Here is a 27,547-nt window from a genome sequence, read left to right as displayed (position 1 = left end):
ATGGCAAAATAGCCAAGTCATTTGGAGGCAATTCAAGTAAATTAGATGGGTACTCAATTTGCATAAAACCATTCATGGTCACAAGATATTTATTGATAGTTGAATACATTTCTTGGTTCACATGTTAATGGATCTCTAAGTGATTCCTTGCTGGAAAGGAAGCATGGTATAGTGGAGAGAGTGATGGGCTTAGAGTTAGGAAAACCAGAGTTAAAATATGACTTCAGACCCTAACTAGCTACGTGATCACAGAGAAATAACTTCTAAGAATAATAATATTCATCATAAGCTTCTATGCCTTGATTTCCTCAACTATATAATGAGGATAATAATGGCGATAGCAATTTTCTCAGAGAGGTGTTTTGAGACACAAATGAAGTAATTCTTAAAGTACTTTGAACACTTGAAAATACTATATAAATGCCAGTTTTTGTTATCAACTGATTTAGATCTTCTCATCCTGTCTTATAATTTGTTGTTGTAGTTTTTCCCCCATAAACCCTTTGGAAGAAGGGAAGGAAACAAGTATTTATTAACCCCTGTCACTTTAAAAATATTAGCTCTTTTGATCCTCATAATTATATTGGGAGATAGGTGCTTTTATTATAGTCATTTTGCAGTTGAGGAAACTGAAGCAGACAGCGACTTTCCCAGGGTCGCATATCTAGTAAGTGTCTGAGGCTGAATTTGGACTAGGGTTTTTCTGAAGCCGGACTAAATGCTATGTCCGCTGCATCACTTAACTATCTCTGTAAAGGAACCATGAAACATGCTGTAGAACTTACTGTGGACTTTTTTTTTTCAAATGAACATCAATATACCATTTGAACTATCCATCTTTTCTTTTTTATTATATGACTGGTCCCCTCTTTTTCTGGGGATATAAGTCATAGAGGATATCTTGTATGCCACTTGTCATGTGTAAATCACCTCTGGTATTAAGTTGCCTCCAATTTATAGACGTTATTTGTCTTTATAAGGCTATTTGTGTCTCCTATAATTTGGAGAGTTCACACATTACGGTGTCCCATGATTCTTAGGCATATGGCATCATAGGGATTTTTTAAATGGATTTTTGGCTACAAGAAGTAGGTCAGGATTTTTGGAAACACTACTCATTTCCCAAATGCAATACAACCTGGTATCCACCTCCTGTTCAATCCTGTGTAGAATTTAATTTCTTTTCAGAGTACCTATCCAATATGCAGAATATTCTAAAAATCTCAGTGACATTTCAATCTATTAAGGCCACTCATGCTATTAATCTATTTAAACTTAACTGGCACTAAAACTTTAGAGATACCCTTTATATGATTTGGTGGACTAACTTAGTGTACATACCATAGTCTTGGTGATATGCATTTATCACTTATTTGGTAGAGATTGCTAATATAAACTTATTTGACTGGCTGTGATCTCACTGACATTGCTCTGTGTCAGTGTCAATAAAAGCATTGTGAAACTTCCTAAATGTAATCCAACTTGGTTTCTTCATCTATGAATTCTGCACTCAGTTTCTCATACATTTGAAATGCAGTGTTTATTAAATAAATGCACACATGTATGTGATGTATATTGTATGCATATATACATATACTTACACATATGTACCTAGACATGACATCTTATTACCTCCCATTTTACAGATGAGAAAAAGGAGGTGCAATGTTATTTTCCTGTGGTCATACTGCAAGTTAGGTCATGACTCCAAGTTGAGCATTCTATCCACTGTGCCATCTTATCTTTCTAGTGGAGAAAAAAGCCCATATAGCTCTGTGAGCTTTCCATGCAAATATATGTAACATATACATATATGCATAGTAGATATACCTATGTGTATGCATGTGTGTGTGTGTGTGTGTACACAGAGAAACAGGTCTATACATATAAGTAGATGTGTATGTGTATACTTATGTATATGTACATGTATGATGAATGCATATATACATGTGTGTGCTGTATATATGCATGCATACATACATATGTACATACATACACAGCACAGATCTGTGAGCCACCCACCCAGGTATTTATCATAGTCTGGGAAGTAGGGATTCTTCTCTCACTTTTTTTTTCCTCCTGTGTAACTAGTTATATTAAGTTCTTTTCAGTTATTGTGAAGCTAAATATGGAGGTTCTGCAATATTCGGGGATTAATAAAGCTGATGCAATGTCACCTACAAATAGAACTTCATAATGTATAGGGAATTCTTTTTTAATTTGGACTCTACACTGGATCCTCCAGGAGAGTAGGAAATATCTTTGGCAAGCATACCTTCTCTCCTCTTAACTCTTGTATCAAAAAATGAATTTTACATGCTTTAACATGAATGGAGAAACCTTGTTGAAGGGGAACCTTTAAGACTGAATTTTGCTCTACCAAATCAAATTCTTTATAAAAATGGTCAACAAACAATAGGATTTTGTCACAATCTTTAGAGAATTACATGACTGTAAATATGTAGTTGTTGTAGAATATTGTTTGTGAAAGCCTGCCTTTTCCTTTTTCACATATTCATCAAGGATGTCTTCAATACATGTACAGATTAAATGGGCTAACGCTTATTGATACATTCTGGATCATCATTTTTGTTGGTGCTAATTATGATTTTTTGCAACATATATTTTGAGAATTAATTCCTTAATATCCTCATAATTGATGCCTTCAGGATGGATACTTGCAGTCCATTTTCTCTGCATATATTTTGATTAGTCCAACTATTCTCATTTTTTAAACCTCATTTCTACTTTGTGTAGCATACCGGGAACTGTAGTTAATCCAAATATGATGAATAAGTTGTCTCAAATGGAATGACTAGTTGGCTTTCATAATTATGCTAGAACATTTTCATTTTTCACCTTTTTGTTGTCATTCAGATTTCATCCTAAAATTGTCTGGAGATGATCTTGATTAATTGAGTCTTCTGTCAAGCTTTCTGTACCTGCATTTTCCTCCCACCGCTTCTGCATTATGAGATAGTATAGCTCATGTTATTCTTCCATCTTCTGTAATAAGATTTTACAAGTGAGTTTAAATTCCCCAAACATTGTTGTACTATGTGTAAATTTGGCCAAGAGATCACACATTTGATAGGTAAGGCCATGTTGGGCTCTTTTGTTCCTCTCACTGTGATATCTGATTTATATCAGTTAATGTATTTAGGAAATGGTTATGGTCCAGATTAATGTTTGGGTGTTTAAAAAATTCATTTCCCAGTTTTGTCATCAATAGTTTATTTAAATAGGTCAAGCTGGAGTTGTTTCAGTTGTACTCCATGGCTTCTCATTTTTATTCTTCTAATTCGATATTGATTTTTATCTTTGTTCTAACAGGTTAATTGTCTGGTTATACATGTAGATAATTCAGACATGAATCCTGCATTGATAACCAATGTCTTCCTATTACACTATAATCAATTTTATTTGTCATATTATATGGTATTTGCCATGTACAGTGACTCTACCCTGCTTCTTAATTAAAGCATTGATGATATGTAGACATGAGACTTCTGTGCAGACTACCAGTCTTTGTTATCCTTTGTTTACTTTTTTACTCCTCTGCCATATTTTCCAATATATTTATCCATTTTGATCAAAGTAATAAAATATTAAAATACATGTACATTTACTTTTGTGGGCTTAATTGGATTCTTCATATAATTGCGAACTCCTCATGGTCTGCAATGGTCCATAAGATGCCATTATCTTCTTTGAAGGGTTTCTATAAATGGTCACCATGAACATATCAATGAAAGATGACTGTGTATAAAGCTGTTTGTTATTGCCTTTGGATGCAGGAAAAAGCTAACTGCCCGAACCATTATTTGCATTACCAGGGAAGACTTGAGACCCATCCTTTCATTTTGCTGCAAATTATTTTTTCTCCTGTTTTTTTTTGTGGGATTAATACCAATATTAACATGATTCAGTCTTTCTACTATTATCACACTTATTGATCAGTGGATCTCACATTTAGAGTAACCATAGCTAAGTTCACATTTACAGAAAATGTCAAAACTGTGATTATTAGCACCATTTCCTACCTTTTGTAAGATTCTGCCATGGTCAGCACTACAGACAATTTTTCATATTTCTTGTTTCATGGGTTGCTATGGCAAAGAAACTTATCATTAAGTAACCAACCAAGTGGTGACAAGTCTTTCCAGGTTTACCAAGACTTTTCCTTAGGAAGCAAACATAATCTGTTACCAATAATACCAGAAATGTTTCCAGCATTGTAGAACTTGACACAGCTGACATTCCCCTGGCAGAACCTTTTCCCAGGGTTACCTCTATGCCACAGTAAAGATATCTGAGTTGACTGACCTTTTATTCATCTCATATACCCTATTTTTTCTATTTCACTGGAGTGCTGCACATCCCTACAAGCCATCCATTTTTAACTAGTTTCAGCTTTTACTAGGGCTTATAATTCCCCAAACTTAAAAGTGGAAAAGATTTTTTAGCTTGTCCATCTCTTCTGCCACTGTGGATTAATTTTCTCCATTTAATTTTCTAACGTTTGTCTCTCTAGCTTCAGTACTTCTAAATGTTGAGATTTGCTTTAATGTCCCATTCAATTGATTTTCAATGTAATAACTAGTAGATTTTCCATGTTCCTTTTAAAAATTAACTTGACTCTTTTAGCTATAATGGGTCATGGTGCTTAAACAAAAGAAAATACAACAAGCCAACTATAGTACCTTAGTCTTTTATTTAGAATTCCCTTTTATTCCTTTTCCCTAGCACCTGTGATGATGTAACAATTGCTGCTGTTGTTAAATGAGCGTTCTGTCCTAAAGCAATTGCTTCTATGGAAAATTAAATATCTATTCCTTAAAATAAAATTCATCTCCAAAGCATGCAAAAGAATATAGATTAATTAATCTTAACAAATGATGAGGGGCAGAGCCGCGATCGCAGAGTAAAAGCCGGGACTTACTTGAGCTCTCCCCCAAATACCTCCAAACACCTGTAAAAAATGACTCTAAACAAATTCTAGAGCTACAGAACCCACGAAATGACAGAGTGAAAGAAGTCTCCAGCCCTGGATGGCCTGTATAATCTCTGGGAAGGTTCTATCACACTGTACTGGGAACAGAGAGCAGCCCAGTGTGGGCCTTATCTGGACATACCAGGCAGGAGAAGACCTGACAGAGCAGGCCTCAAGGTACTGAATGACTGAGCTATGGCAATTTCCAGACTTCTCAACCAACAGATGCCAAGCAGATCAGTGGGAAACTCTGTTGGACCAGGGTGAGCAAAGGGCGTGGTCTGGCTCCAGCCCCAGGGCAGCAGAGGTGGCTGTAGCTGGGGCAGCAGCAGTAGCAGCAGAAGCTACTTCCAGAACTCCAGGACCACACACTGTGGGGGGAATCAAGTGACTGATCAGAGTTGGCACTGAGGCAGGATTCTCTTGCGTTGCCCTGCTTGGATCTGGGTCGCAGTCCTGGGTGGTGGTCGTGTGTGAGAAGGAATGCTGGTGTGGCAGAGCTTGTGGTGGCTGTAGAGAGGGAGTCCTCCTAGAAGTGCAAAGGCAGAAAAGAGTGCTTGAGGTCCCTCACAGACCAGAGCACAAGTCAGTAGAGGAATAAACACCTCTCCTTGGTCATACTGCCTCAGAAGAACTGGAAATTTAGAGGTGCTTACAAGTAGCTCAGAAAAATAGCAACACAAAACCCCTGAAGCTTGGGACAGAGCACTCTCCACTCTGGAAGCAGAGTCAAACCTTGACAAAGATGTCAAAAGTCAAGTAATTGGCTGGGAAAATGAGCAAATGGCAGAAAAAACTCAGACTATAGGAACCTTACTTTAGTGACAAAGAAGATCAAACCATACAGCCAGAAGATAACAAAGTCAAAGATCCTACATCAAAAGCCTCCAAGAAAAATATGAATTAGTTGCAGGCCATGGAAGAGCTCAAAAAGGATTTTAAAAATCAAGTAAGTGAAGTAGAGGAAAAATTGGGAAAAGAAATGAGGATGCAAGAAAATCATGAAAAATGATTCAATAGCTTTCTAAAGGAGATCCAAAAAATACAGAAGAAAATAACACCTTAAAAAAATAGACTAACCCAAATGGCAAAAGAGCTCCAAAAAGCCAATGAGGAGAAGGATGCCTTAAAAACCAGAATGAGCCACAAAAGATCACTGAAGAAAATAGTTCCTTAAAAATTAGAATGGAGCAAATGGAAGCTAATGACTTTAGCAGAAATCAACAAATTATAAAACAGAACCAAAAGAATGAAAAAATGGAAGACAATATGAAATACCTCACTGGAAAAATCACTGACCTGTAAAATAGATCCAGGAGAGATAACTTAAAAATTATTGGACTACCTAAAAGCCAAGATCAAAAAAAAGAGCCTAGACATGATCTCTCAAAAAATTATCAAGGAAAACTGCCCTGACTTTCTAGAACCAGAGGGTAAAATAGAAATAGAAAGAATCCACCAACCACCTCTTAAAAAAGATCCCAAAAGGAAAACTCCTAGAAACACTGTAGCCAAATTCCAGAGTTCCCAGGTCAAGGAGAAAATATTGGAAGCAGCTAGAAAGAAATAATTCCAATATTGTGGAAACACAATCAGATAACACAAAATCTAGCAGCTTCTACATTAAGGGATTGAAGGTTTTGGACTATGATATCCCAGAGGTCAAAGGAGCTAGGATTAAAACCAAGAATCACCTACCCAGCAAAACTGAGTATAATACTTCAGGGGAAAAAATGGATTTTCAATAAATAGAGGACTTTCAAGCATTCTTGATGAAAAGACCAGAGCTGAATAGAAAATTTGATTTTCAAATATAAGAATCAAGAGAAGCGTGAAAAGGTAAACAAGAAAGAGAAATCATAAGGGACTTATTAAAGTTGAACTGTTTACATTCCTACATGGAAAAATAATATTTGCAACTCATCAGACCTTTCTCAGTATTAGGGTAGTTGAAGGGAATATATATGCCGAGGGCACAGGGTGAGTTGAATATGAAGGGATGATATCTAAAAAATAAAATTAAGGGGTAAGAGAGAAGGAGACAGAGAGAGATAGAATAGGGTAAATTATTTCATATAAAAGAGGCAAGAGAAAGCTGTTATAATGGAAGCGAAGAAGGGGAAATGAAAGGGAATGAGTGAACCTTACTCTCATTGAATTTGGCTTAAGGAGGGAATAACATACACACTCACTTGGGCATCTTACCCTCCAGGAAAGTAGGAGGGAAGGGGATAAGAAGGGAGGATGATAGAAGGGAGGGCAGATTGGGTGAGGGGGTAGTCAGAGGCAAATACCTTTGAAAAGGAACAGGATCAAAGGAGAAAACAGAATAAATGTGGGAGAGGATAGGATAGAGGGAAATACAGTTAGTCTTTCACAACATGACTATTATGGAAGTGTTTTCATAGTGATACATGTATAACCTATATTGAATTGCTTGCCTTCTCAAGGAGGGTGGGTGGGGAGGGAAAGAATTTGGAACCTAAAGCTCTAAAAACAAAGGTTCAAAACTGTTTTTCAGTGCAGCTGGGAAATAAGATATACAGGCAATTGGGTATAGAAATCTATCTTGCCCTACAAGAAAGTAAGGGGAAGGGGGATGGGGCAGGGAGTGGGTTGATAGAAGGGAGGGCAGACTGGGGAAAGGGGCAATCAGAATACATGCCATCTTGGGGTGGGGGGCAGGGGAGAGATGGGGAAAAAATTTGTAACTCAAAGTCTTATGGAAATGAATGTTAAAAAATAAATTAATCTTAAAAAATGAAAGGTGATGCAAGACCCTTTGGTTAACCAAGAACATCTTCTCTTTATCTAATGTGGTTCTTTAGATATTTGCAATAATAAGAATCCATATCCATGCCTTTTCTTTCCTTAGGCTCTGCAGAGCTGGTTCTACTTTGTACCCATTGATCATGTTGTAGTAATATGCTTTAAAATTGCTATAGTGGTATTTTTTCCCAAAACTATCCCCATGATTTTCTGCCAGAAAGTTCTGGACAGAGCTTGTCTCCGTTCTTATCCCTTAGAGCCCAGTAGCTAAATTCCAAAAAAGCAACACCATAAAAGAGATTTTGTTAAAGACTGGCTGAAACTCTATGGCACGATGTCTAAATGAAAAGCTTGATGACATTTTACACTCCAGCAGGTAACTTTTATAGCTGAAAGATTTTCTCTAAGACAAGATCAACATAATCAGTTGAAAAGTTGACCATGACATATTCATTAAACCAGGATTGTGTCTATATGAATAGAACTTTGTTAGGAATTGGGGAATCAATCCACAAGCATCTATTAAAAGTAACTTATTGTTTTAGGCACTATGTTAGATGCTAGTTATACAAAGACAAATGTAAAGTAGTCCTTGCCTTCAAAAGGCTTACCTTCTATAGGGAGAAAATGTACACAACTATGTAAATGCAAAATAATTTTATTGGAGAAATCCTGGTTGCTGGAAGGATCAAGAAAGGTCTCATCTGGAATGTGCTATTGAAGATGAGCTTTGGAGGAAGTTAAATATTCTAAGGGGCAAAGACAAGGAGAGATTATATTCCAGGTAAAGAGGACAGCATATATAAAGTCAAAGACACTGGAGATGGAATGTTGTATATAAATAAAAGCAAGTAGACTAGTTGTCTAGACCACAGAATGCATGAAGAAAACTAATGTGTAAGAAACTTGAAAGGGAAACCAAAGCCAAACTGAGAAGGTCTTTAAATGCCTAACAAGGGAGTTTGTATTTTGTCTTGGAGGCAATAAGAAGTCACTAGAAATTTCTTACACAAGAAGCATGACATGGCTAGGTTGAGCTTTAGGAATCTAGCAATAGTGTGAATAATGGATTGAAAGGAGGAGAGATTTTGAGACAAGGAAATCAAAGGATAGGCTAATCCAGTCTAAAAGTGATTTTTCAGTCATGTCCAACTCTTTGCAACCCCATTTGGGGTTTCCTTGGCAAGGATACTGGAGTGGTTTGCCATTTCCATCTCTACATCATTTTACAAATGAGGAAACTGAAGCAAACAGGATTAAGTGACTTGCCCAAGGTCACACAGCTAGTAAGAGTCTGAGGCCAGATTTGAACTCAGGAAGATGAGTCTTCCTGACTCCAAGCATAGCATTCTATCCACTGTGCCACCTTGCTGCCTAAAGGTGATTAGGGGTTTGAGCTAGGGTGGTGACCCATGTGAATGAGGAGAAGGGAATTTATGTAAAAATGATATGGAGATAGACAAGATTTAGCAACTGATTGAATATGGGGGGATGAGGAAAAGTCAAGAGTTGGGAGGTAACTCTGAGCCTCCAAGAGGAAGGATAATGGTGCTCTCATATAGACAAGAAAGTGTGGAAAAAGTGGTGGAGTTGTGGGGAAAGATAACAAATCTGTTTCTGAGATGTTGATTTTGAGATTCTTATGGGACAACCAATTGGAAATAGCCAATAGGCAGTTGATGATGTTGAGCTAGAGCTCCAGAGAAAGATTAGGGAAACAAACGTGAATCCTATTCTCATGGAGTTTACAATTTGGTAGGGAAAATAGAATGTGCACAGCCATATCCTGTTTTAATTTTTATCATTTCCTCATGGAAAATTTATAAGACGTAGCCAAGATTTTGCGTAGGGTGAGAAGACTACTAATGTGTAAGAAGCATAAAAGGGAAGTCAAAGCCAAATTGTGAAGGCCTTAAAATGTCTAATGGGAGAGTTTGTATTTTGTCTTAGAGGCAATAGGGAATCACTAGAACTTCTTACACAGGAGGCATAACATGGTTTGGCCAGACTTTAGGAGTCTCACTTTAGCAACAGTATGAATAATGGATTGAAGGGTATAATTCCCCAAACATCTGTTCCATCTGTTGGTGGGAATGGCCATATCAGTGAGTTGATGGCTCCTTTGAAATGTCAAAATATTATATGTAAGGGCAAAATTTAATTTATCGAATATTTATTCAGTATTTGCTATTGTTCTGGGGATATAAAGATAAAGGCTTAATCCCTGCCCTCAAGACATTTACACTTTACTGGAATAGTATATGGAAGACTTGAGAAGACCATATAATAAGAAAATTACATCTCTGTGTACAAAGCTAAAGTTTGTATGCAAATAAATTCCCTGGCAGCGTCAAAAATGAACATAATCTGAGTTAGCACGATAAATCTAAAGAAATTTGTAGCTACCATTACTGTAGAGAAATTAGGTTGGTATAATCATTTTAGCTGGTTATTCTAAAATTTTCATACCCAGATATGTACTGCCAAAGGGATAAAAAAATAGGGGGGAAAGGTGCCATATACACCAAATTATTCCATAGCACTTTTTGTTATTAAAAAAAATTGAACTGAAAAATGTTGATGCCCACTGACGTGGGAACAGCCAGATAAATCATGCTATGTGAATATAATGGAGTATTACACTTCAAAATGAAACAATGAGTATGGAGGATATAGATGCTTGGAAAGATTTATATGAACTGATACAGAGTAAAGCAAGAAGAACCAGGCAAGACAGACAACTTACAACATTGTAAATGGAAGTAAGCAAACAAAAACAAAGTATTATGTAACTCTAATGAGCAAGCTTGTTTCTGAAATGAGACATGATATGAGAATCATTTCTCTCCCTTCTTTGTATAGGTGGAGGACTATGTGTGTATAACACTGAATATATCATTGGATTTTGTTGGTGTGTTGATTAGTTTGGCTGAACTGATTTTTTTTTCTCTTAATTTTTCTTCGTAATAAGGGATGGCTGACTGGGTGGGGAAAGAATATGAAGGTAATAGAAAAGAATAGAAAAAATGTTATTAAAATCAATGTCATTCTTAGGTTATTGGAATATTACTTTCCCTATTAGCTTCATGCATCAGTAAAGCTACTCTAAAATGCAGATATTCCCTTGTTGGGTGTTAGATGCTCATGCAAAATTACCTTCAAGTGTGACTTGAGACAGGTTTGAGTTTTACTATAGCATATCATGATTCCAGAAGCACCAGGACAGCCCCTTCAAAAATACCTCTTTCCCTCATCATTTTGTTACTGATAATGAAATTCTACCATCAGAAATTAATTCCTTTAGATCGTTAAGGAATATTCCTGCTAAATTGCTGATAGTGCTTGTAGGAGTGATTAAATAAGCCTTAGCAGTTGTTCACTTCTGTGATTGAGTTTATCAAGTTTTTCTCCGTGACAACTTGTTGAGGGCAGTTTCCTAAAGTTTCATTAATGATTTTGGTAGGCGAGAGGGCAGACAAATTCAGAATCATGCATAAATACTGGCCTTAGTAGGTTTTGTGGTAGGATTTTTCTAGACATCCAAGGAATATCATGAAGGTCTTTGAAATACATGGAGAAAGAGAATCAAGAGATATTGATATGAAGGGTGGAAGGGATGGCCTAGAAGACAGACTTACCCTATTTCACAGTGTTGGCCATATATGGAAATAATTATGTAAATGTATTTTCAGATGATAATTGAGTTGGGTTCCATGGCAGATATACTAGAATAAGGGAAGGTGTTTTCATCCTCTTCTTGCCAGCATTATGTGTGAGACTCATGTATAAGTATGAGCTCTTTCACTGCAACAGTTCTGAAAAAAAGTGAGAAATTGGTTTGTCATAATGCTTTATTTGAGGTTTCTGTGCAACATCATTTTGCGAATTTCCCCCAAAAGACTGATTTTTCTTGTTTGTTTTTTTTTTCCTTTTTCCTCCCACTAACAGAAAATGCATGTCTTCAAAAAGACTCTGCAAGCATTGATCTACCCAATGTCATCTACCACCCCTCACAATTTTGAGGTGTGGACAGCTACCACCCCAACCTACTGCTATGAATGTGAAGGTCTTCTTTGGGGGATAGCAAGACAAGGCATGAAGTGTATGGAGTGCGGTGTCAAATGTCATGAAAAGTGTCAGGACCTTCTAAATGCTGACTGTTTGCAGAGTGAGTATTCAGTCAAATGCTCTATGTATTCAATATGATGCCTGCATGCTTTCTAGTTAAAAGCTTGACATTTCTTACAATTTATTTAGGCTGACCAGTTAAATAGCCACTGAGTGGAGATTTGGCATTGTTCATGAGATGATCAATTGGTTTTATACTGTCATTCCCATGGAAGGGCCAAGTCATAATTAGGTTGAGACAACCCAGACTCTATCTCATACTAAAAATCCCTCTAGGATTGAGAGGGCTCTGAATACATTTGTACTTCTTCAGTAGGTACAGTTAAGCTTATTTCCAGGATCTGGGCCTGGGCCTGGCCTTTCCCTGCTTCCTCTTCTCTAAGAAGCCTCCTTAGCAGCAGCCTCTCTCTCTCAGAGTCCCAACCTACAGAGACTTCTGTCCCAGGTTCTCTTTCTCTTGTGTCCCAGAGTCTCTCCATCACCAACTGATTTTGTCCTAAAAAGCTGGTTTGAAGGACCATTTTCCACCTCTCCTGAGCACCAAAACCATAGTGATGTTTCTGTTACAGCCATCTGGGTTTTATAGCAGAAAAGGTCAGCTATAACATGAAAAGTAGTTATAAGGAATTTGGGTTTCAATTCAGTGAAGTAGGCATTCTTAAAACAAAGTGACCCCAGAAGCAACTGTTCAGTCATGTGCTGTCACTGAAACTGGCCCTGAGGGAGATATTTGAATGTCTTGCATTTACATGATGCTTTATACTTTTTCTCTTCCAACATATGATTCACCTCCTTTATGTCCTCTTAACCCAATAGCCCTGTGAGGAAGTAGATAGGTAGGTGGCATCTACAATTCATTATCAGTGGCCAAATTATTCCCATGGAATTGCAGCATCATAAATTCTTGCTTCAGCTTCGCAAATTGAGGACAAAGGAACAATTTCCACTGAGTCTCACCTGGCAGCTACGATCCTTCCATGGCCAGCTCTTCTAGTGCTGCATGAACACCTGCTGTGGCCTTTAGGGCATTCATGCAGCACTCTCTTTGCCTTAGTTAACCTTTGTCTAGCTGCTGAACCACCACAATACCGCACCATGAAAGATTTTTTTTTTAAACTTTCCGATAAGGTGCTCAATTGCATCTGTAGGCAAAACAAAAGGACTCTTCTAATCTAAAACACTAACAAAACTATTTCCAGGACCCTCTGTTTAAATGGTGACATAAACTCACAAATCATGCTTTCTCTGACCCATCTGCTCATTACCTGTTCCATTTCTGTTTACGTGGAATGTCCAACACAGGGGCTCAGTGAATTGAATAGATTCCTTTGTGGAAAACACAGGGAAATGTCAAAGGGAAGATGAAATCAGAGATACTGCCAAGGCCTGTCATAATCTCAGCCATATACATTCCACAACCTTTTACCTGATTAAAATTCTCTCCGCATGACCACGCAGAAGCTATGTTAATGGTAATGAATACATATGAATATATTTCCTGCTGAAGGAATAGTATTGTTCTTGTGAAAAATCTGCCGTTTGGAGTGCCAACTTAAAGAGGGAACAAATCCTCTTTACAATCAATATTACTTGTCCAGTTTATTTTGGGGAACACAGATGCAATTAAAAATCTGATCCGCTGTATAAAAATGATTAATGGTATATAGTAATTCTAAGAAATATTCTAATCAGAAAGGTAGGGTGGGATAAAGTCAATGGAGGAGGAAAAAAAATGTATTTGTAGCATATAATAAATGACTGGTTGTCCTTAGAGAAAGATGGTGAAGATCACACATAAATAATTAGCTCACACCCTTTTTGTTCTTTCATGTAGAATAGATAACACACTACTCACTAAGTATCAAAAAGCTTTGCTTATTATCCCAATATTCACTGTTTGCAAATGTGTAACATTTTACATTGGTTTAATGAATTGTGCAATTCTTTATAGGACTAGCAGAATGAACTCAAAATATTTGAGGATGGTGATGTTTTCATGTTTAAATGCCTATACGAAACTCAAGAATAGGAGAGAATGCAGGAGATATGAGGCCTGGACTGAGAGTCTCAGTTCTGGCTTTGGCACTGGTCTGATGTGACCAAGGTCATTCTTTGGTAGGCCACTGCCCTTCTCTGCTTGAGTTTATTCATCTATTAAATTGGTATAATAGTATATCCCCTATATCTCTTACAGAAAATAAGAATAAAAAAGAGCAAGACAATAAAATATTTATTACATATGTGTACATATGCATATATACAACTATGTACGTAAAGAGCTAATATATGAGAGAGGACACAGAGAGGTCAAAGGTATGTGTGAGGGAAAAGAATGCTTTTTATTTGTATGTATGCATATATATGTATGTATGTAGTGGGCAGCAAAGTGGTACAGTGGATGGAGCACTGGGCCTGAAATCAGGAGGACCTGATTTCAAATCCAGCCTTAGACACCAACTTTGTGACCCTGGTCAAGTTCCATAACCCTCTTTGCCTCAATTTCTTCATCTGTAGAATGAGCTAGAGAAGGAAATGTCAAGCCACTCCATTATCTTTGCCAAGAAAACCCCAAATGAGGACACGAAGAGTCAGATACGACTAAAATCAATGAATGACAGCACATGTGTATGCACACACATATATACGTAACACACATATATGTATGTATGTATATTTTTCTCTTGGTTTTCCATATATACTATATAAGCAGTTTCCTCTCACTAAACAACAAAAGCAGTGAAGGGGAAAAACTAGACTGAAGACATTTTCTTCTGAAATTCATTTAAGTTAGTTGTGAGATAGTCTCTTCAAGGCAGCCTTCTCAGAGGTTCAGCAACAAAAGCAAGGAGAACTTTTTGTGTTGACACTTGTCTAATGTTTGTCCTCTTGACAATAAATCGGAGCTCTGATGATTTATTAGATAACTCTAGTGAGAATGAGAAGGAACAGTCAAATAGATAATGGGAAAGCCAAGAGTGGGTGGTATCACAAAAACCTAGAGAATGTCAAGGAGAAGAGATGGGGTGATAGCTGTTGGAGATGGATAGGTCAAATTTATTACAGAAACACCACATTCCTGTGGCCTGCTTCACAATAGGGTTTCTCATAGCCAGCATGGTCATTGGGGTCCCAAACTTCTTAAATTCATAGTACCAGGAGTCATCAACCAGCACAGTATGGTTATATTAGTTGGAGATGTTGTTGTTCAGTCATTTCACTCACTTCTGACTTTGTGACCCCATTTGGGTCTTGGCAAAGATACTGGAATAGTTTTGAAATTTCCTTCATCTTGTTTTACAAATGAGGAAACTGAAGCAAACAGGGCTAAGTGACTTGCCTAGGGTCATACAGCTAATAAGTGTCTGAGGCCATATTTGAACTCAGGAAGATGAGACTTCCTAACTCCACACTGGGCACTCTATCCACTGCACAATCTGTATAGATAGGAATTAGAATTTCAGTTCAATGAAGTTAAGAGGACCTGGGTTCAAATTCCTACCTGTAATGTTTCTTTACTTGTAAAATGAGAGAGTTGGCATAGATGATATTTAAGGTCCCTTTCATTTCTAAATCTCTTATGAATGGAATTAACAAGTAGTGGGGCTAAAAAGGCCAGAGGTGGAATGTTGTATCTAAAGTAGAAATGGGCTCAAAAACCAGGAACCACAACTCCATCTAAGATAGTACATTAGAGCCAAGATTGAGGCTACAATTATTTGTTATGAAACAAGTATTGGTATTCTGTTAGCCAAAAAGTTACCTTTTTGCCACATGAATTTTGCCTGTATCTGTGCATTTTTATATCCTGTCATATATGCCTGGCTCTGCCCTCATGTGTCCTCTGAAGTCCTTTCATCTGGATAAATTGGGACAGGAGAGTTCTTCATGGAAGTAGATGGTTCCATGTGACAACAGACAGCTTCCTTTTCAGAGATTCTGTCGTTTATTGAGGCCCTCTCATAAGAGTCATGTTATTTAGTTGAGTACATAGAACATCTGTTTTTTTTTTAAAAGATAAAAACAGCAGAGGAGATGATTTCATGATTGCAAAATAAGCAATAAGGACACTAAATGCCATTGAAATTCAGAGAAGGGAGCAATCCTTTTCTGGGGTGAGGGCAGGGCTTGAGCTGGGTCACGAAGGAAAGGTAGAGTTCAGATTAACAAGGAGGAATAGCGCACATATCCTCTGTAAGATGAACAAAGGTTCATGGGCACGAATGCACATGGCCTGTTCGGGAGACTATTACTGTAGTACATATGTAGTACTGTACTGTATTACTGTATGGAGTGTAATTCACAGGGGGAGAAACAAGAGATTTAGAAGGTTTGGGGATTCTAGGATCATAGGTCTGGAGCATGGATTGGGAAGGCCATCAGATGTCATCAGGTCCAATCCCCTTTACAGATGAGAAACATGAGGAGGTTAAGTGACTAATCAGAGGGTCACCCAGCCAGTAAGTGTCTGAGGCAGGTACCCAAATTTTCCTAACTCCAGGGCCGGCACACTTTCTACTACCCTACTCAGCCTCTCTCAAAACCACTTGAGATGGATCTCTTAAGTCAAATATTATCTCCAATATAATATCCCTTGGTACCATGGTTGGAAAGGTCGTAACGAGCCAGATAGGCCATAGTTCTCACCTAATGTATCCTTTAATATATAAACATATATCTCCTCACTTAAGTCCTGATAATATCATTATTAACTATGATACAGTAGCAACAATAATAATGTAAGAATGTTAACAAAAACAACGGCTACCACAATAAGAATATGAATGAGAAGCAACATGACGCAGTAAATAGAAGACCTGCCTTAGAGTTAGAAAGACCTTAATTTCAAATCCTTCCTCTGACACATCATATCTGTGCAACAGTGGGCAAGTCACTGAACCACCCACCCCACCCCCCCAGCACCCTCAGACAACTCTAAGTCTTTTCATTGGAGGCAAGTAGCTGATCTGTATCAGTAGAAATTCCATCCTAGGAGATCTCTGCACTCATGAAATCACATGTCCAGCCCAACAACTAGAACTGAAATAAAATCTCTCATATAAATAGTGTGTTGGGATTCAAAAGCACTTTCCAAACAACAACCCCATGAAGTAGGTTATCCCATTGTATAGATGGGAAGCTTGAGACCCATCACTTGGCAGAGCTGGGGCTCAAACTAAGGCTCTGTTGGAACCTAGTAATCTCCTTCTCCCACACCATATTGCTACTTAGTGTACCCATGCCAAGTGGCCAGCTGCTTCATTAAGGACCGTTTTGGCGAATACAATGAAAGAGAAAACAATAGCTAATATTTATATAGCCCTTACTCTGTGCCAGGAACAGTGCTAAGTGTTTTACAATTATGGTATCATTGGATTCTCACAACAGCCCTTGGGAGGTAGGTGTTGGTGTCATCTCCATTTTACAGATGAGGAAACTGAGGCAAACAGAGATTGAGTGAATTGCCCACGTTACACAACTAGTAAGTGTCTGAGGTCAGATTTGAACTTGGGTCTACCTAACTCCAGGCCCAGCACTCTATCCACTGCGCCACCTAGCTGCTTCTAGAATTTTTGCGGAAAATAGAAAAGAATGTTTGAGTAAAACGTTTGGAGACATTTTCTTGAACTGGAGGTCAGAACTGTAGAGTCAGTGAAGTGGCCTTTATGGTACATGCAGTTTTCTGAGCCTGAATTCAGGATGAATACAGGTCACCACAGCTGCTCATTTTCTGGCAATCTGTATTCATTGTTAAGATCCTTGGGGAGCCAACTGTAAAGGCAGTTGTGCTAGTTCATAATCCACCAATTTCTATCATATAAACAAGGTCTATGGGGGAAGGAGGAGAATACCAAAATTGTACTTAGGTTAGAGTCTAAACAGGTCTTTGAAGAGTGACCCAGAGCTTTAACCAAAGAGCCATTTGATAGTTCCCCTGATACATCTGGTTTTGTCATAGCGTTTCCTATGATGTTTTTAAAAATCAGTTTTAGAAAAGAAGCAACATTACTGCTTTCACTTGACTTTCACTTTGCTTCATTTGCATTTCATTTCATTCAAAGCCTGTTAGGGTAGTTTTCCTTGTTGATAAGAGTGTCATTCCCCTGTCCTCTCCCCTACCTTTAAAATAGTTGTAGATAATTTCAGTGCAGCTAACTGACACAGTGGATACAGCACCAGGCCTGCAATCAGGAAGATTCATCTTGCTGAGTTCAAATCTGGCCTCAGACACTAGTTGTGTGACCCTAGGCAAATCACTTATTCTCTTTGCCTATTTCCTTATTTACAAAATGAACTGGAGAAGGAAATAGCAAACCATTCCAGTACCTTGCCAAGAAAACCCCAAATGGGGTCAAGAAGAGTCAGACACAACTGAAACGTGACTGAACAAAGACAACGAATAATCTCAAGAAATGTTTCTTAAAAGGTGACAAAGACAAAGCATGCTTCAGGGCAGATGCTCTAACTTGAGAAAAACTCAAGGATATTAATATTAATTATTATTAATATAATTATAATTAATTGTATATTATAATTAATTAATAAATTAAATTTTGATTTTATTAATTTTGATTTTTATCATTTTATTATATTATAATTATAATTAATAATAAATATTGATTATAGTATTAAATGTAATTTTAAAAAAGCAAATGAACTATGTCAGAGTCTATGACACACTGAAATGAGTCATGGATTGCTTTGTCATCTAGATCTGTATTTATTCATTTATTGATTCATTCATGCATGCATTCACATATACATGAATGCATTCATCCAGCTAAGTTGTATTAAGCACCTACTATATACAAGGCTAATGGTACTTAGTGGATGCTGAGGGAGTTCAAGTATGTGTAAGACATGGTTCCTATATTCAAAATTTGGGATAAGATAAGTAAATAAATAGCCAATTCTATTTACTTGGTGTCACTATTCCAGATAACATTCCCATAGTGCTCTCTCAGTGGAAGAGAACAAAACATACACAATAAGTGTTAGAGGGCACCTCTGATATCATCTGGCATCCTCTCTACACCTGTTTACAGACAACAGGGAGGCACCCTATCTCAGCTGGAAGTGGTCTGAGCTCCCTGTTTCATTTCAAAGCCTTCTTTTGTGCTTGGTAATTGCTGTTCAGAGAAAATAGGATTGAAAAGGGAACACGAATGAAAATGACAGTGTGGCTGACATCCCTATAATCTGTCAGTTAAGCAGTATTAGTGTTTACATTTGACTGTTTCAGAGATGGAAAAGGGCTTGGGGAGAGCATTGCCAGAATCACAGACCTTATTCTATAATGTAAACATCACCTCCGTGACCTGGGGCTGCCTGAACACCAGGAGAGGTTCTACCCTAGAAAACGTATTTTTCTAGATAAAAGTCCTTAGGTCAATTAAGTACATGTCCTGTTTCTAAATATGATATTAATAAAAGGAGGAGTAGAATTGCAAAGTGAGATTTAGACCAGAAACCAAGGGGAAATCATTTTTTCCCTTGCTTTTGAATGTACACTTTATTTTTTTTAAAGTCTGTTTTTGTATCTTTTTCACTCCTAATACAGGAATAAAGCATCCTATGATTTTTAAATATTTGTAGAAGCATGAGATAGTAGAAATGAAGTATCTTCCCTTTCAGAAATGCCTCAGTGTCCCTGTTGCCATGCCTCTTTCTTCTCAAAACATAAAGGTGGTCTCGCTAAGGCCTGTTTTTTCCTAGTCGGAGGAAGCCATACAAGAGATATGGGATGGTATGGGGGTTCTAAGAAAAGAAAATAAAAAAGAAATAAGTGGGAGGGAGTCTTCTTGCTTTCCATAATCCTATTGGATAGAGATGCTTTTTCAGAAAGTCATTGTTTTCAGAGGTATTGTTGTTGTTGGGGCACTTAGGTGATGCAGTGGATAGAGTGCTGGACCTGGAGTCAGGAAGACCTGACTTCAAACAGCCTCAGACACTTACTAGCTGTGTGACCCTGGGCAAGTCACTTAACCCTGTTTGCCCCAGTTTCCTCATCTGTAAAATGAGCTGGAGAAGCAAATGGCAAACCACTCCAGTATCTTTGCCAAGAAAACCCTAAATGGGGTCATGAAGATTCAGACTTGGCTGAAATGACCAAACAACAATGATACTTCACTCCCTAAGGCCTGTCTTTCCTTTCCCCAATTGGAGGGAGCCATATAAGAGATATGGGCTGGCATGGGAGTTCTAGGAAAAGATAGAAATAAAGAAATAAGTGGGAAGGAATCCTTCTTTTCGGAGTCCTGTTTGGATAAGGATGACTTTTCATGATATTTTGTTTCTGTTTAATTTATGATTTAATTTTGTATACACCTCTCTGTGGAACTGTCACAAAACAACTGAAAATTACTGTGAGAGTGAGAGAAGAGAGAGGACTTATGAACGGGATTTTATAAGGTCTCTTGTTCCCTGGCCTTTGTTCCATTCCAGGAAAATAAAGTTATGTCTGCTTACATCCCCTTCCCTCCATTTTTATTTTTGGTTTTGGTTTGTATTCACACTCTAAGATGGGAATAAGAAGAAACTAGTTGAGCTTCTCTGACCTGGTCTACCACTACTCGCTGGAACCTTCATTAATCTTGGAGATTCTCATCTCTGTTTACTGATATGGTTTGCCCATGTGATGCAGCAGTTTGGGACAAAGTTAATTGGTATTTGATTCTCCTGACACATCTCTCTTCAGGAATTCTTCTCATACCTTGTTTCATTCAAGGAATGAAGAGTTAGAAAGAACTCCTATGAAGACATAGTTGTAAACATGTCACCATAATGAGCTAGATCGAGGATGAGCAAATGCAAATTGGAAGGAGTATCTAGTCTAGCTTTTCAGTGTAAGTATACCTCCTATGGTACCCTGGAGAGATAATCTTCTGGCTAATGCTTTAACATTTTCAGTAGCAAGGGACCTGAAAGCTCATGAAAAAGTTCTATTCTATTGCTATTGGACAGGCTTGGATAATAGTTTTTATATTAAGCCAAGATTTTCCTTTCTTTTAACTTAGTGGTCCTAGTTCTCACGGGCAGTTTTTTATGTTTTGATGATACCTATCATATCTCTCATTATTCTTTTTTCTTTATGCTAAATATCCCTAATTTCTTTATCTACGATTTTATGATTTCATTTCTGGAAATTTTACCACCTAGATCAGGGGTGGAGAACCTGTGGCCGCCAGGCCATATATGAGGTTTGGATTTAGTCGAAGGGCTGCACTTGAGGACCTAGAGGGCCACATGTAGCCTGGAGGCCTCAGGTTCCCCACCCCTGACTTAGATCATCCTCCTCCAGAGTCTTAGTTTTCCCTGACCTTAAAATGTAACTTCCAGAAATAAATAAAAATTATATGTTTTGTGATCAATGCAGAGGAGAGAATGTAAAAAAGAGATTTGTGAAGTGATTTTTAAGGTACTGTTTGTTTACATTTGAGAATCACTTTCCTTCCTAGTGTTAGGTTTGAGACTTAAAAGAAAAAGGAGCAGGAAGATGTCATGATGGTGCTCACTGCTCTGGTGTCTCCATGAAGTATGAAAGATACATTGGAAAGGCAAACACTCTTCCAAAGGAATCTCTTGGGTGCATCTGCTCAGTAGTAGTTTTTGTAGTTTTCTGCCTTCCACCACTCTGCCCGATGGCTTAAAGCAAGATGAGCAATCTGTAGCACCCTGGGCACATGCTATTTTTTCAAAAACATACTTGAGGCTCATTGTGCCAAATTAATAAATATAAATACACACACATGTGCACTGCTTTATTGGCTCTTGCATTAGCGTGAGTAGAATTACCTTTTCAGGATGATGCATCATTTCCCTGGTAGGCAAATAGAGCTCAAGCCTAGAACTTTTATGCTGTAAACCCTCTGCCATCTAAATTGTCAGGGCTCCTAGTGAGTTATCGCATTTGGTGTCCTTTCCTTAGGCAATATTCCCTTTCCCCTTTCTCTTCCAGACTTGCCTTGATACTATATTAGTTCCCCCCTTTATCTGCCTATCATTTAGCTAATAGAATAAACTTATAGTAAGCATGTGTTAATTGGAGGAGGCTATTGAAATCCTCAGAGCCCATCCTTCAGTTCCTAGGCAATATATGCATTATAACAAGGCTCTCTTGGAGAGGACAAATGGCCTTTCTGTGATATCAGTGTTGGTAAATTGAATCAAATAATACAAATCTATAAATCAGTACAAGTGAAATTGGTATAAAATTTCTCTGTCACCAATTGAAATCTGTGTGTGGTGGCATGTGTGTACACAAACAATGTTGGAGAGAATTCGTATGAAGGCATAGTATTTATTTGTCAGCATTAATGAGGAAAAGTGAGGATGACAGAATGCATAGAAAATTCAAAGTTAAGACTTGGTTTCGAATTCTCTCTTTGACCCTTGCTGTCTGTGGTCCCCTAGACAAATTATTTTATCCCTCTGTACCACAGGAATGGGGAGGGGGTGGGTGGAGAGGGGCAGTAAGTATTTATATAGTGCTTTGTTATGTGCTTTGCAAATATTACTTCATTGGCTTCTCACAGGAACCTGGTGATATAGGTACTATCATAATATTCGTTTTACAGTTGAGGAAATTGAGACAGACGGATTCAGTGACTTGCCCAGAGACACAAAACTAGTAAGTGTATAAAGCCAAATTTGAATTCAGTTCTTTCTGACTCCAGGCCCAGCACTGTATGCACCTAGCTGCCTCAGGAAACAACTACGTAGGATTTACCAGCAAGTCATAGATTGATATATGTATCAGTGGAGAAAGTTCGCATCCTGGGATTTTCTCACCCTCAAAACAAACAAGTGAACATAGTTCTTTTGTGTGTGTGGGGCGGGGGGGAGGGTATCAAGGCTACAAATCAAATCACACCTAGCCCCTATCCCTACATATAAAATCTACATTATTAATATATATTCAAAAACTTATTCCATAGTAGAATAGTTAAAAAACAAAAGGAATAGGGAAATCATCACTGTATTCTTTAAATCACTATGCCCCCAGCTGTAGACCTGGTCTTAAACATCTCAAGAATAGTTAATTATTTCAAGGGAGAAAATTGTATGTTTAAAGGGCCAGAGAGATTATGTGGAAAAGCATTTTTTTCTTGCTTTTCTTCCTCAAATAGGGACAGGAAAATTGTATAAGAGGGAAGAATATGTAAATTATTGGATCTTAAATCTGTAGCTAGGAAGGCCTTCAGATATTATCTGGTCCAACCTTTTCATTTTACAAATGAGGAAATTGGGGCCGAAAAAGGTTAAGCGATTTGCCTAGGAGGTCATGCAGGTAGTAATTGTCCAACGTGGGATTTGGACTCAGGTCCTCTGATTTCAGTGCTTGTGCTCATTCTTTTGTGACATACTGGCATCTTTATGTTGTCTGAGTTGTCCATATTTTTCTTGAATCTGGTTCAAGAAGATTCCACAGCTTGCTTGATTTCACATTTCAAGGACTCTAAGAACCAATCACCTACCTGCCTATGAATAGAAATAATTCCATCAAAGATATGGGAACAGGATTTGTTCCTCAATTTGTATGATCCCTCTCATCTTAACCTTCTAATGCGCTTAACACATATCTTATAATATGTAATGTTCTTATAAAATAGATTATCTTATGTAATACAATGTAAGGTATAATATTTAGTACATATTATTTAATGCACTTAAAACTTATAATGCATCTTAATATTATAATGGACTAGAGGTTGACTGAATTAGTGAAATCTGCTTGATGTGCTCTTTTTTATAAATCAGAGATTAGGTTCAACTTAGTTTTACTTCACTGGTTATCCATATGTTGCAACAGCACCACTTTAAATCTATCAGTCAGGGCTTATTGGGTATCAGTTTTTACAGTGAAGCAACGTACAGACTATTCAGAGTTAACAAGGATAGAAATCTTGACCTCTAATGTGCAGTCCAACAAGAAGAAAAGGAAGACATGAATAGAGATGGAGATGAACTCAAAAGAAATTTATAAAGCCATACACATCCATCTCCATTTGTACAAGGACACACACTGAAGCATCAAATATTAGGAAGATTGAAGGGAAGAATAAAAGATGGGAAAAGAGTGACGGAAAGTAGAGGCTCGTAGATCTAGGCCTGAAAGGGAGGTCACAGGTCATCTCGTCCAACTTGTTGCTTTAGAAGGATTTGTCGTGGAGAACAGAAAATTCCTGTTTGCCATTCTTCTAACTTACATTACTACCTTTTTCTTCTGCATGCTAGTTCTCCTTCTTCCAAAGTCTACTCAAAACTCACCTCTTTTAAATGGATAATGCCTAGTTACTCAGCATAGCACAGTAGAAACAAGGGACCTAAGGTCAAGACCCATCTATGTTGCCTTAATTGAGTCAATTCATTTCCTGAAGTTTCACTTTGTAAATGAAAAAACTATGGGCTGGGCAGATGAAGTGATGTGGACTGCATAGACAGGAAGCACTAGAGGTGAGCTTTTAACTCAGGTCCACTCTTCGTATGCTCAGTGTTTCAACCTATGTCCCATTACCTATTACAGAGAAGGTGGGTTTTGAGTGAGTTTGAAAGGAGAAAAGTCAGTTTGACAGGGGGAAATGTAATAAGACATTTCAGCAACATTTTAATTCTATTTTTGGCATTCAAAGCCCTTCATAATCTAGCCCCCTCCTACCTTTCCAGTCTTCTCATCCCTTCCTCCAGCAATTCCGGTCTCCTGGCTCTTCTTCCAACAATACACTCCATCTCTTGGCTCTGGGTATTTTCTCTGACTGTTCCCCAAGTTCAGAATGCTCTCCCTCCTCCACTTTGACTACTGACCTCAGTGGATTCCTTTAAGTACCAACTCAAAACCAAACTTGCCATAGGAAGCATTCATGGGCAAAGGCCCTAGTCAATCCATCCTGGTTATGATTCTACATTTCAGGTAAGGCAAATAGTGAATCAGCTCAGAGTCTTAGAGGTAATAATATACCATGTTGCCAGGAAGTCTTCTCGCATCAATACCTCCTACTTTGTTAATTATCTAACCCATTTAACTTCATATAACACATTATTTTGCTCTTCTTAACACATTTATAATATGATGTTGTGTTACAGTTTTCTGCTTGTCATATTTTTCCTCTGCTTGACTGTCAGCAACTTGAGGATAGGATCTGTGTCTTATCTAACCTTATAACTGCCCCAGTGCTCAGCACTCAGGAGGTACTCAGGAATTCTTTATTGTACTATAACAAATAGGATTGCTTTTCTAGAGCAAGAGAATGAACAGTTTAAATGGATGAATCAGTTAGTTTCATTCAATGTGGATATCCTCTGCTGATTACTCTTCCTTTTGATGTTATGGACAAGGCTCTAAGCCACTCAACTTAACATTTTCTGGAGTAGAAAGACTCTTCCTCGCCTAGCCATTTCCCATTCTGACAAAGGACCTTCCATTCCCCTACTAATCCCTTCCAATGAAATTGTAATCAAATCAACACTAGTATTTTCAACACTACTAGTGTTGAAAAGGTCTTGTAGGCGACCTCCCTTTAGTTGATAGAAGTTACTATCTTTGTAACTTCTGAGACTTTAACTCCCTCCTCAGAGCTACAGTTTTTCTATATTTGTGTACACACACACACACACACACACACACACACCATATTACCCTATCTACCATTAAAATGTAGGCTCCAGAGAGGCTGTCTGGCCCACTGAGCACAGACTAGCCACCTGACCTTTGTTAATTCCCTAAACCTCTTATTGTCCCAGGCAACTCACTCAGGATTATAAATGGTATAGCAGGTTCAGGTCTGCATTGGTATTTATGGGAAGTTTCATCATGGCTATTTTCCTATGTCAATTAAATATGTCTCCCAAAAGAGAGGCAGCAATTGCCCCTCTTCCCAGGGCTCAGCAAAATGTGTAGCACATGGCATAAGCCTTTAATAAAAGCTTTTCATTCATTGCAGCCATTATCTGATTGATATGCTGTGGTAATGTTAAACAGGCTTTGTTGACTTCTGTTGTTCTAGGAAGGCATATGAGATAAAGGCACTGTCATATTGTCATGCTTGCAAAAAAAAATGTCTGTAAGACATGTCGCCTTACTATATTATTAATATTCTATTTTATAGTCATTGTTTCAGCGAATTACTAGTTCAGAGTTTCGCTTCCATTGTATGCTTTATTAACATTTCAGAAACAATTTCAGCTCAACTCAGTGTGGATAACATTTTCCAGAATAAAATATTGCCACTTTCAGTGTTTTAAAAAATGGACAAAAAATTAAGCTAAATGATGGGTCGATTAGTCTAAGGAAATGGAGAACTGTGTACCTTAAATAGAATATTGCTTCTATTGGTTTCCAGAGAGATCATGTTTTTAAAATACTTGAATTTGGCAGGAGAGTCTACAGTTTCCAGAGTGCTTTCACATACATAATCTCATTTGATCTGTCAATAATCCTGTTAAGTAGGCAGACCAGGTATAAATTACCCTAATTTACAGATAAGTAAAGGGAGACCCAGAGGTTAAATGACTCCAAAGGTCACCCAGCTACTGCTGCTGCTACTACTAATGATAGTAATAATAATAAATAATAGCTAACATTTAAGGTTCACAAAATACTTTTCAGGTATTAGCTTATTTGATTTTCACAACAATCTTGTGAAGTAGGCCATTATTTTCCTCTTTTTACAGCTATTTGTCAGAGGCAGGCCTCAAACTCAGGAGTATTTTTGAGAGAGTTGTTTGTCTAACACACTAAGGAATATTGGGAAGGCCATGTGGAGTAAACTGCCTAAAGTGGAGTGGGTTCTGCATCATTAGAAGTCCTCAAATGAAAGCTTGATCACTATTTCTCGGGGCCTCTTCTCCAAGATTCCTATTCCGTTATGAATTAAGTGGCTATGATGTTGGACTTTAAGTCAGGAAGACATCAGTATGAATCATGCCTAGGATATTTACTGTGTGATCCTGAGTAAATCACTTAATCTCTTTCAGGTATTGTTATATTTTTTACAATGATGATGATGATGATGATGATGGCAATTTTTTTTTAGTGCACTCCTACTTCTCTCTCTCGGTAATCATTTTTCCCTGATTACTTAACAGTCATGCTGCCCATCACACCCATTCAGAGGTCCCCTCCCAATATGCAAACCTTTTGAGGCCTGTTCAACATAGACTGTCCCACAAACTCCAGACTTCTTACTTCCTCTTGAAAGTTTACTTACCACATATCTTAATCACACAAGATGGACCAGCACAGATGGGTTGTAACTTTCATTAGTAGACGGAATGTCCACATCAAGGAGATCATAGAAACATTAGAGCACTGGAGGAACAGACATTCTCGGCCTTTTTGGTTTTGTGGAGCCTTTTTCAGAATAATGGTTTTGAATACATCCAGTAAAGTGCATAAGATTATCAAGGAAATCACAATACTTTTTAAAGAAATTCATGGACCCCAGATTAAAAACCCGTGATCTTTAGAAAAGTCATTGAGATGGAGTTATTACTTTGGCTGACAACATTGAAAACATTTGAAATTTTGCACTTCTTTATGTTTAGATGATTTTCCAAGTAGCTTAAGATTGCTGACATTTTGTCATATAATAGTATAATAGTTATAAGAGTAATGCAGTAATAGTGTTTATTAATATTGAATTTGTTTAGCTGAAATGATTT

General features: G+C 37.7%; 1 protein-coding gene across 1 annotated transcript in view; it reads left to right on the top strand.

Annotated features, from left to right (window-relative positions):
• The window catches only part of UNC13C (unc-13 homolog C), a 580,271-nt gene that overhangs the window by 98,852 nt on the left and 453,872 nt on the right, over positions 1–27,547 (top strand). The window contains exon 6 of the mRNA XM_036734862.1: positions 11,711–11,930. Coding sequence (XP_036590757.1) covers positions 11,711–11,930 — 220 coding nt within the window. The remainder of the gene's footprint in view (positions 1–11,710; positions 11,931–27,547) is intronic.

The sequence above is a fragment of the Trichosurus vulpecula genome, chromosome 8 (assembly GCF_011100635.1).
Source record: "Trichosurus vulpecula isolate mTriVul1 chromosome 8, mTriVul1.pri, whole genome shotgun sequence".
Lineage (NCBI taxonomy): Eukaryota > Metazoa > Chordata > Mammalia > Diprotodontia > Phalangeridae > Trichosurus > Trichosurus vulpecula.
This window is presented reverse-complemented; position numbering and strand designations above follow the sequence as displayed.